The sequence below is a fragment of the Podarcis pityusensis genome (genome assembly GCF_964106645.2).
Source record: "Podarcis pityusensis genome assembly, chromosome: 16".
Lineage (NCBI taxonomy): Eukaryota > Metazoa > Chordata > Lepidosauria > Squamata > Lacertidae > Podarcis > Podarcis pityusensis.
The window spans coordinates 17,081,573-17,092,992 of record NC_138041.1 but is presented as its reverse complement, the minus strand read 5'-3'; the positions used below and the strand labels follow the sequence as shown (position 1 = coordinate 17,092,992).

Here is an 11,420-nt window from a genome sequence, read left to right as displayed (position 1 = left end):
CTGCGGTTAAAATGACAAAACATAAATTTGTGCCTTTAAATGCGTAATCCGGTTTGGCACGGAGGCACCCAAATGTTTCAAGACCTTTAGGCAGGCAGCGGAGAAATTCCCACCCCGTGGAAAGGCAGAGCTTCTTGCAAAGCTGCCTGCCTGAGATAAGCCGTTCCTCAAACAGGCAATAGAGGGGGTGTTATCCTATCATCTTATCTAGGTCAGGAAAAGCCTCGCTTTCCGTGGGTCACTGAGCCTTTTGAAAGCCAGGTGGTGGTAACATTTCACGGAGAAAGCTAATTTAGCTTTCTCTCTCTTTCTCTCTTTCTCTCTCTCTCTCCCTGTTTAGGAAGCTGATTGGATAATCTCACTTTCTTTGGAAAGGTTTTTTTAAACTCAGCTGGGTGACTCATATCATGTGATCCCTGCAAGTTTTAAACTTGCAAAGTGGTGCAACAACTGTAAGGGAAATTAAGGAGAGAACATTGACAGCTGACATGCCTTCCATGGATCTTTCGCCTAAACCAGAAGATTATATCTTGCAGGGTCCTGTTTTCAATCCAGTGAGTGATCATTTTTATTTTCTGCCTGCCCTGATGAGTTGTAGATACTGCTGGTGGGAAATATCCTAATTTCATAATCAAGTATAATTCTAAGGAAGGGGAGGGAGGGAGAGAGAGAAGGAAGGAGAAATAGTTTGCCATGCTACCTTTCTAGGTTTTAGTGGACAGCCTGGAAATGTGATTTTTTAAAAATAAAAAAAAGTTAACCAAACACCTGTTTACTTCTGAGTAAGCTGTGGGCGGCCCATGCAGCCAGCTGAGATTAAGGCTGCCAAATGTCTGGTTTAAAAAAAGAACCAGGATCTGCAGAAATTTACAAGCAGGACAAACTGCACTTGGCCACAGGTCAGAAAACTGTGTTGTTCATTATGTTACGTAAAGCTGATTTTAAATAAAGAACAGTGGAAGGGCCCAGCTCAAAAGGAGTGGCTTTTTAAATGGTAGGCTTGCCATTCCATTTTGTTTTTCGACTAGCCTTCCTCATGTGCTTCCAGCTGATGCTGAAACTCTTCTCTCCCGCCCCCCGCCCCCATCCATGCTGAAGCAATAAATTAATTGCATGACTGATTTGTCAGCCCAGAGAGCATCACCCCAGGCTCTGTGTTTTCCTGGCACCTAGAGAGGTCCAACTGCAGACATCCCCCACCAAGCCTGGTCTTCGTTTGCAGCCTCCCAGCTCTGCAAAGTGATATTGCTTGTGCCCTGCAGATGTTTTGGACTACAAATCCCATCAGCCCCTGCATCATATGGCTCTGCCGGCTGGGTCTGATGGGAGTTGTAGTCTAAAACATCTGGTAAAAAGGTAAAGGACCCTTGACAATTAAGTTCAGTTGCAAACAACTCTGGGGCTGCAGTGCTCATCTCACTTTACTGGCCGAGGGAGCCGACGTTTGTCCACAGACAGTTTTTCCGGGTCATGTGGCCAGCATGACTAAGCCGCTTCTGGCGAAACCAGAACAGCGCACGGAAACGCCATTTACCTTCCCGCCGGAGTGGTACCTATTTATCTACTTGCACTTTGACATGCTTTCGAACTGCTAGGTTGGTAGAAGGCAACAAAGCCGTCAAAGGCATCCCTTGGTCTCCTAATTGTTCTCCCTTTGCATTTGACTTGGGGTGGGGGAGGATTCCAGCGTCAAGAAACTCACCCATCTATTTCCTGACCTGGCAGAGGAGGGCAGCATTGGAACTCAGGATCTTGGTAGCCTTCAGGAGTGAATGGAGGACAAGCATTAGCTGGGATATGGTGTCTCGCTGCCATCTGACCAGCAGGCTCTGGATTCCAAAATCAGCAACCCCATCGCGGTTGGTTCACTCTTGGGGCATTTCTGGAGCATGTGCAGAGTGCCGGCTGAACCAAGCACCTCTGTAGCACTGGGCAGGAAGGGCATCTCGTTTGCTCAGCCAAGCCTTTAATGCTTGACTCTGTGTGCGTCTGTGTCCATTTTTCAGATCGTTCCTTACATCACCTCCATCTTTGGCAGCTTGGCCCCTGGGAAAATGGTTTCCATCCAGGGAGCAACCCCAATGGAAGCAGAAAGGTAAAAATAAAAATCACATTGTTTAAAGAGAGGAGGACTGAGAGCTTTTGTCTTTCCAGTGTGTTAATCTTTCCGGAGGAAGGAGAAAAGAAAAGGGGAGAGGAAGGAGGCTTTCCTGCTGAATCACGCCAAGGATAATGCCAAGGTTGCAGCTTCGATCCCCGTATTGGACAACTGCATATTCCTGCATTGCACAGGGTTGGACTAGATGATCCTTAGGGTCCCCTTTCAGCTATACAATTTGATGATTCTATTATTCTGCTTCTGGCAGAAGTCATTTCCAAGAAACCCACGTGGGGCACAAAAATGAGGGCAGCCCCCAGTCGTTTGTCCCCACCACAACTGGTATTTGGAAGCAGACTGCATCTGAACATGGAAGTTCTCTGTCCTAAGAGCCATGAATAAACTTCTATCGTCCTTATTTTAAGTTAACATCTGATCATTTTTAGTGCTCTATTTACTGTGTTTTAATCTCATGTGTAAGGGACGCGGGTGGCGCTGTGGGTTAAACCACAGAGCCTAGGACTTGCCGATCAGAAGGTCGGCGGTTTGAATCCCCGCGATGGGGTGAGCTCCCGTTGCTCGGTCCCTGCTCCTGCCAACCTAACAGTTCAAAAGCACGTCATAGTGCAAGTAGATAAGTAGGTACCGCTCCAGCGGGAAGGTAAACGGCGTTTCCGTGCACTGCTCTGGTTCGCCAGAAGTGGCTTAGTCAAGCTGGCCACATGACCCGGAAGCTGTATGCCGGCTCCCTTGGCCAGTAAAGTGAGATGAGCGCTGCAACCCCAGAGTCGGCCACGACTGGACCTAATGGTCAGGGGTCCCTTTACTAATCTCATGTGTGCTTATTTTGCACAGTATTTTCTGTTGTAAGTTGAATTCTTTTGGCATAAAGGGATGGGGGGGAAATGAATGAATAGCAGTGAGCACCTCTTGCAGCAGTGAATTCTGTAAATTAGCTCTGTGAAGAAGTCTGTTAATTTTTCTGTCCAGTACCTGCTGCTACCCACAGTTTTGACCATAAAGGGCTTACTCAACACAGGTCATTCTGGCTCCCTTAACCACCTTCTGTTCAAACCTCAGACTCCTCCAAGTAAATCAGTTGGTAAACTCAAAACAGTATTTTCCATATCAAATTTAAGAATAGTTGCAGGGTGCTAAACAACAGGTGCTAAAAACATATTTAACACAATTCCAGTACAGATGCAAACTGACTATGTTGGAAGAGGAGAGTCTTCAGTAGGTTCTGCAAAGACAGTTGATTATGTAATACAAGTTAATTTATTTGTAATAACCTTGACTCTGCTTTATGTACTGTCATCTATATTTCACTGAATGAAACAGGTTTTTTGTTTTATGTCCTCCATTTAAAAAAAAATAAAATGAAAGGAATTCACTTCTTTAAATTATTCTTCCTGCTTTTCCCCACTCTTGATTCAGGTTCCAGGTTGACTTCCAGGCCGGCTCCAGCTTGGCACCACGGGCTGATATTGGCCTCCACTTCAACCCCCGGTTCCGTTCGCGTCCCTACACAATCTGCAACTCTTTAAGCAACGGCCTCTGGATGGAGGAGATGAAATTCCCCCACCTGCCCTTGAAAAGTGGCGACTCTTTCCTACTGCTGTTTCTCTTTGAACAAGATCATGTGAAGGTGAGGAGGTTCACAGAAGAGACACCTGGCTGCTGGTCCAGGCGAAAGGCCCATCTAGTTCACAATCTTGTTTCCACAAACTAGAGTCTGTGTTTCTCCTCCACAGGTGAGCGTAAATGGACAGCACTATCTCCAATATATGTTCAGCTTGCCACTGGACCGAATGAACACGCTGAGAATATCTGGCGATGTCATCCTGAGAGCGATAGCCTTTTTCCCTAAAAATGTACGGTATTGTGTTGAGCACTTTTTAAATCTCTCTTTAAAATATACATATTTCCTCAATCCAGACTCATATAAATTAATATAGGCAGTCCATATATCCAAATAGGATTGCCTAGAAAGGAAAGTGAGATGATAGAATCTTAGAGTTGGAAGGGACCCAAGGGTCATCTAGTCCAACCCCCTGCAAGGCAGGACCACTGAGGCTTAGGGTGGTATGCAACTTTTAATGCCTAAGAAGTTCATAAAATGAGGATCCAGAGTGAGGTTTTTCCCTCCCTCCCTGATATCAGAACTCCATTTTTTTGTGAACTAAGGTGATTAGCAGTAGGTTCAAGAAGTATTTCTTGATGCAAATGATATAGAATTAAAAATAAATAAATAGATCTTTCCTGAGGAGAAAATTTAGAAGGAAAGCGAATGTGACAAGGGAAGCAAACTACTGTACATCATGGGAGAGGCCTACTTCCCCCAGTGTTCATCCCACCTTTGACCTGTAGGTGGAGCTGTCACCCAACCTGATAGCCCTGTGGTGCCAATTGCGGCTCACTCACTGCCACAAGTTGTGGGGATGTGGCTTCTAGCTGGGATGGCTGTAAAAAGAATGGGAAAACTCAAGGACGAGGTGGCCTGCCACGTGGCTAGTAAATGGAACCACAGGCAGCGTATTTCTGATTTGTGCTGGCTGGGGAGAGTTAAACACTGGGGAAGGGGCTTTGGGTTCCTGCAGGCATTTGGTTGGCCACTGTCAAAATAGGATGTTGGAGATCAACAACAGCCTCCGCCAACTGAGCACCCTCCAGATGTTTGGGGCTAGAACATGGCTAGGGCTTTGGGGAGTTGTAGTCCCAAATATGTGGAGAACCTTAGTTGGAGGAGGCTGCTATATGCTATCTTTGGGGCAATAAATAAACCAGACCCACATCCCACTGAGGCTTCCCAGCCCCATTACTGCAATACAAATAAAAATCCAGGTTTATGCAAAGCTTCAAACACTTGCATTTTGAATTATGCAAGAGGAGTGGTTTGCAGAAGATGCTAAGGGAAGCCATGGGGCTGGGAGAGTGCCCTGGGTATTCCCCACATTGGAAGCTCCTGCTGTCAGATTTACGACCTGTTGTTGATCCGTGCTGCGTCTTGTTCTTCTTGTTCTGTCCTCTCTCTCTTCTTGTGTGCAGCCTTTTGATATCTACAGAACAGAATACCCTGTTGCCCCAGTAAGTATATATTTATTTATTGAATTTATTGAATTTATTAATTTTGTTTTGACTTTTAGAAGACATCTGAAGGCAGCCCTGTAAAGGAAGCTTTTAATGTTTGATGTTTTATTGTGTGTTTATATTTTGCTGGAAGAGACTAGCTGGGGCAACCCAGTCATTTGGGCAGCATGCAGTCTAGTCAAGCAGTGCATAAGTTTGTGTTTGAAATAAATAGTAAATAAACATTGGGGAAGCATCAGAGAAGAGCTCATAAAGGGGGAATGTGTGGCCAGTCCTGCACAAACCCACTAATAATGCACTATTATGACATCTGTGACATGTTGCAGAAGATATCCCCACCCCACAAAAAATAACATCTTCAATAGTCCCAGTCTCCCTCTCCCGCCTCCTGCCCAATTCCAATCCCATTTTCAAGCCAGTGCATGGGAGTCTTATCCTGATTTTTGTCTCTCCCCCACCCCCCACCCTTTCTTTATTTCTTTCCATAGCATCTGTTCAAGAGCAGAGCCGTTCTGGTGAGTCTAAATACAGCCATTGCCTTTATTTTCTCCTGTGGCTTAGTGGGGTAGCTTCTCCAGCAGCTAACTTGCTCCTTGCTATTTCTCTCACTTTTCAGGATGTCCCCCTTTCCCATCTGCTCCCTGAGAGCCTCAGGCCGAGAGACACAATGACAGTGAGAGGCTTGGTGTGTCAGGACCCCAAAGAGTAAGTAGAGCCCCCCCCCCACTATCCACCCCCCTTTGCACTTGCTGCCCACTCTTTTGTGGTAGATTTTACAGTCGGGGCTTGGCAAATGGGGAGAAAAATAGATCCAAATCTCTGTTCTGTATGATGTAGGAATATAAGGGGCTTTGTAAGTCAGACCACTGCTCCATCTAGCTCTGTATTACTGTGTGTGATACAATTTACTACCCACTCTCCACCCTAAGGTGGAATTGTTTCCCTTCTTTCCTTTGCTTTTTCCTTACTTCCTTCTTCCCCTGCTTCTCTTTTCTTCTCTTTCCTCCCCCCCCCCCTTCTCTTTCTTTTCTTTTCTTTTCTTTTCTTTTCTGTGGTGTCCCCTATCTCATATACCCGTCTTGGTTATTACTGTTATTACTATTGGTTTTGTTTTAATGCACCTCTCTCCATTGGTTTGCTGTGTGTGAGTATGTTTTGCATTTTGCATTTACAGTCGTACCTTGGTTTTCAAATGCCTTGGAAGTTGAACGTTTTGGTTCCTGAACGATCAAAAACTGAAAGTGATTGTTCCGGTTTTCAAAGGTTCTTTGGAACCCAAACGTCCTACATGACTTTTGCAGCTTCTGATTGGCTGCAGGAGCTTCCTGCAGCCAATCGGAAGCCGTGCCTTGGTTTCTGAACATTTTGGAAGTCGAACGTACTTCCTGAACATTTGACTTCCGAGGTACCACTGTATTGCTAGTGTGGTTTCTCATGGACAGCATAAGGGTGTTTGAGTGTGTGGTCACATCTGAGGAAAAGTGCTGTCTTCCTCCCATTTGCTTTCAACCTTTTGTTGTTGGGGCAACCCCTCCTCCCCCCTCGCAAAAAAGCAATGACGAGACAGCACTAAGACGTCTGAACTACATGACAATGACAAAGGTGGTTGTCTGAGCTTTATTTAATTAAGAAAACAGATAAAAAATGGAACAAATGCTTGAGTCCTAGAACTTTGGTTCCACCTTGGAGACCATCCCAAGGAATCCAGAACTCTTCAAGAATCCCGAGATAAATTTGGATGCGGAGGACAACAGTTTTGGAAGGCCCCCTTCCCTTGCAGCCTGTTTCCCAAATTACCTTTATTAACAGATTCAGCCTTGATGACTCTTCCAGGTTCTGCATCAGCTTGAAGAAAGACCCTTCGCACGTCTCCTTCAGCTTCCGCGTTTGCTTCACGGACCAGACGGTGTCATGGCGCTCATTTTTGGACAGAGGCCAAGAGTCTGGGGGGAAGGTGTCTGAGGGCTTCCCCTTCCACCCCCAGCGATACTTTGAGGTAAGAAGAGACGTTGAACGTCTTAAGTTCCAGTTTCCCAGGAAACCTCAGACAGGCCTGGTTCACGTGATATACTGAGAGATATGCTCAGTGGGGCAGTGGCGGCGTCATGGTTAGACTGGGAAATTGGAGACCAGAGTACTATTCCCCACTCGGCCACAAAACTCACTGGGTGTGACCTTGAGGGCCAGTCACTCCCTCTCAGCCTGGCCTACCTCACAGGGTTGTGGTGTGTTGAGCATAACATGGGAGTGGGTAGGAGAACCATGTTGGCAAACCTTGAGCTCCTTGCAGGGAAGGTGGGATATAAATGTAATGAAGTAAATAATAAAATAAGCCAGGGATTACCAATGTGGCCCTGGTGGGTGTGTTGGCACCCTTTCTCTGGTGCTCACAGAGCCCCCACCCTCACGTCCCTCTTTGCCATGAGGGGGGTGAGGATAATTGTCTTTTTTATCCTTGAAATATACATATATTCTAGTACACCCTAGAATAGCAAGTTCATTCACCACCAGCCCTCCCTTTTGCCCCTCCTCACTCCCTCTGCAAGGGTTGCCAAGTCAGGTGCACGCAGGGAAGGAGCCGAGAAGTTTATGAGCTACATTGCTAAAGAGTTTTATTTCTAGTTACGCAGACAGAAAAGAAACATGCATGCTCTCTCTGTGAAAGCAGAGAGCAACTGAAACAAAGGAACAGGAAACCAGTAACATCACATCCATCTCCTGTCTTCCGTGAGACTTCCAATAGTCTGGAATGCCTCTGGAAAGCAAAACAGAGTCTTGTGACTCCAAGAGCACTGCACAGTGGCATAAACAGAAACCAACATCCCTGAGATTTCAGGGCCCAAACCTGAGATCTAGGGACAGCCCCTGGTGAAGTCATGGGGGGGGGGGCTCTGCTGATTCGTCATCTAGTCCAACCCCCTGCAATGCAGGAATCCTGCCGACAAACTGTCCCTGGGTGGGCTCAAACCACAAACCTTCTGCTTAACTGCCAGGTGCACCGACCCATTACACCACAGGAGAGAAAGGCCTTAGCCTGTCCATGGGAGGATAACAAAGAAAGAGCCATTCTAGCCTCTCTTGAGAGGGAATCCCGGAATCTGGGAGCAGCCACAGAAAAGGCTCATTCTCAGGTCCCCACTAACCATGACTCTGATGTTGGTGGGACTGAGAGGATGTGCTCAACCAAGGATGTTAGCACTTGTTGGGGAGGTACAGCCTTTCAGGCTGCCTGGACTCCAACCAAAAACATGTGGACACATGAGAGCACCCACCCTATAATAATGCTTGGGAGAAAAGTTGGACTTTGTGGCACCAGCCCCCTGGAATCCCCTTCCTTAGATGTGACACAACACTAAGAGCCCATGATCAAGTTGCAGTATGCTTTGCCCCGGAGACAGAACGTAAGAAGAGATTGTTGCATTAAGCCAATGGGGTTGGATAAGGTTGACTTATTAGAGCGTTTTCTTCTGTAGAGAAAATGTCCTTTCGCTCGCTCATGGGGTATTGCGAGTCGTATAGGGATGTGCCTTTCCTTTTTGATTTTGGTGGCTCTTGTTTATGATGGTCAAACCAGACCTTTTGAGGTCAGTTTTCCTTTTTAGGCGCTCAACCACTGCCATGATGTCCTATCAGGCTAAAATGAGCAGATAACAGCAAAGGTTGCTAGGTTCATAGCAGGGGCAATCAGAATAAGGGCCACTAACTGACTGCTGATTCAGGACTTTAAATTGTGCTCTTATATCAAATTTCCTTTTCTGCCTATACTGTAATGTTTTACTGTTGCTATGGTCATTGGCTAATGCGAATAAAGTTTTATCTATCTATTCAGCCAATGGCCAATCTCGTCCAGCATCTTCTTCTGACAGGCGGCCCCAGCCAACCATTTGTGGTCCTTGGACACGCCTTCCTCGCTAATGCCTTTTTCTCCCCTAGCTGCTCTTCCTCTGCCAAGAAGACCACCTGCAGCTGGCCCTGAATGGGACCCCCCTTAGTCCTCAGTGCATCCCTCACTCCGCCACTGACGCCATCACGGAGCTGGCTGTGGATGGAGACGTTGTGCTTTACAGCACCCAGGTTCGGTCTTCTCTTCCGAGTTGTAGCACAGCTGCTTTGAAGATCCAAAGATAAGAACTGACAAAGACAAGCAAACCCATGGACCGTTCCTGGCATGGATTGCTTCAGAAGAAGCGCATGTCTGAATGCTCCCCACGCATAAAAGCTCCCCCACCCAGCCTATAGCATTGCAGAGATGCCGAGTCTCCAATCCATCTCCCTTCTGCTAGCTTTCCATGGGTGGGGAGTTTTTGATGTCGCTTTTCACGGTCTTCTCTCACAGACCCACCCACTCACTCGCCATCTGCGTTATGAAGTAGCAGGAAGACCATATTTTCTCTTTCTGTCCTGAATGTTGGCTTCCTTGGAGGAACTGCAGGACTTACAGCTGTTTTTCTCCCCTTCAGGAGAAAATATATGCTGTGACCATACATCACCCTGCTGTTTTAAATCTCTACAAGCATTAATAAAAGCACATAGTGTATACCGTGATTATTATTTTTTCATGCCATCCTGGCCTTCAAAGGAACTTAGGAGCAACAGGAATTAAAGAATTACAGAGCTGGAAGGGACCCAAGGGTCATCTAGTCTGACCCCTGCAATGCAGGAATCTCAAAACACGGTCCCCCATCCATTTTGAAACCATACGAGACCCTGCACCAGCCTATTAGTATATATTTCATTAAATTTATACACAGGCTGATAGTTGTTGCTTTTCAAACAAACCCTCAAAACAGTTTACAAATATAGAAAACCATAAAATTATCAGTAAGAAAAATCAACAGCAATAATTTAAGACTTTCTAAAACCAGCAATAGACTAAAAACAGATCAAAACTCACGTCAACTTTCTAAACATCTGGATAGGGTTATCCTCATAACACTAGAAGTCATGGACATTGGATGTGGCTGAAGGTTGGAAGATTCAGGACAGATAAATGAAAATTCTTCTTCACTCAGCGCATTGTTAAACTGTGGAACTCCCTCCCACAGGAGCCACCAACTTGGATGGCTTTAAAAGAGGATTGGGCAAATTCACGGAGGAGAGGACGATCAAGTTTAGTGTTGATTTTAATTATTGTAGTTGTTTTCACAGATAATTTCTGTTGTATTATTTTTGTAAACCACACTGAGATTTGGGAGGGGGGGTGTGTCACAGTCAAATGGTATATAAATTTTATTAAATAAATAAAGTTATTGGGCCATTTCCTCTGATATGAAGGAAGTCTGGGTGGCCTAGTTGAGAGAGAAAGAGAAAGAGAATTGGGGGGTTACTTGTCAGATCCAGTTAGCAGCAGTGGGTAGCATCAGGCGCTGTTGTTTCTCCTGATTTCAAGACGTTTATCTGTAAAAGAACAGCCACCATGTGAGAACAAACACGGAAATTTGATAACAGGTTAATAACAGTTTCTAATCTGATCTGGCCAGTTGCAAAAGGTCAGGTTGGAAACAAGAGCTCCCTTGACTCTGGGCGATTGTGGCATTGGGAGGTGGAGATGGGTGTCACCTGATTTTTATTTGATGCACAGCTTCTGCGACAGGCGAACAATGCATCCATTACAAGTCCTCTTCCTGAATTATGCACTCTGGTAGTCAGGGGGCAACGGCAACACTTCGAGGTTGCTTCCGCACGACTTAAGAAACTGAATTGTCTGGAAGCTGTGTTTACCTGAGCTCAAATTCTCTCTGTGACAACGGGAACTTTCAGGGCGTGTGGTGCTTTCACAGGTCTGATATTGCCTTTTGGAAAGAAAGGACTATAGTGTTTGGCCATACTTGTAATGATTTACAGATACGCTCGGTGGAGGTTCAACTAGAACTGTCCCAGAATCCAATGCTCCTGCGTGTGATGTCCAGGGAAGATGCTGGTACCTTTTTCTAGGGTCCTAAAACTCAGAATTGCAGAGTTGGAAGGGAGAAATTGCTCAGCCCTCACCAGTGTACTGTATTCACTGCTGCTCTTCTAGAAAAAAGAGGTGCCAGAACTCACCATGAATACCTCCCATGTTCTCTCAGAATAGCAATGGCGCCCACCTGAGAGGTGCTGGGACTGAGTTCCAGTGAGTTCCTTCTGGGGGGAAAGGGCCTGAGTGGATTCTTCCTTTGACACAGAGACTCAGCATCACCAGCAAGGAGCAAGAAGAATGGCTGCTAGCTCAGACCTCATCAGAGTGTATGCA

At 46.0% G+C, this 11,420-nt stretch overlaps 1 protein-coding gene across 1 annotated transcript; it reads left to right on the top strand.

The window, feature by feature from the left end:
* Positions 1–341: 341 nt before the first annotated feature.
* LGALS12 (galectin 12) lies at positions 342–9,725 on the top strand. The gene is made up of 9 exons (XM_080984299.1): positions 342–554; positions 2,007–2,095; positions 3,536–3,746; positions 3,853–3,972; positions 5,147–5,185; positions 5,677–5,703; positions 5,805–5,893; positions 7,022–7,184; positions 9,122–9,725. The coding sequence occupies exons 1-9, from the start codon at positions 489–491 to the stop codon at positions 9,314–9,316; spliced, it is 999 nt and encodes a 332-aa protein (XP_080840425.1). The 5' UTR covers positions 342–488; the 3' UTR covers positions 9,317–9,725.
* Positions 9,726–11,420: the final 1,695 nt, after the last annotated feature.

What these genes read in the sequence shown, in the direction of transcription:
- LGALS12 (XM_080984299.1), top strand. Translation starts at nt 489, where the DNA reads ATGCCTTCCATGGATCTTTCGCCTAAACCAGAAGATTATATCTTGCAG. An exon ending in TAGCCTTTTTCCCTAAAAAT is followed by an intron (nt 3,973 to 5,146) that starts GTACGGTATTGT and finishes TCTTGTGTGCAG; the next exon opens with CCTTTTGATATCTACAGAAC. An exon ending in ACCCCCAGCGATACTTTGAG is followed by an intron (nt 7,185 to 9,121) that starts GTAAGAAGAGAC and finishes TTTCTCCCCTAG; the next exon opens with CTGCTCTTCCTCTGCCAAGA.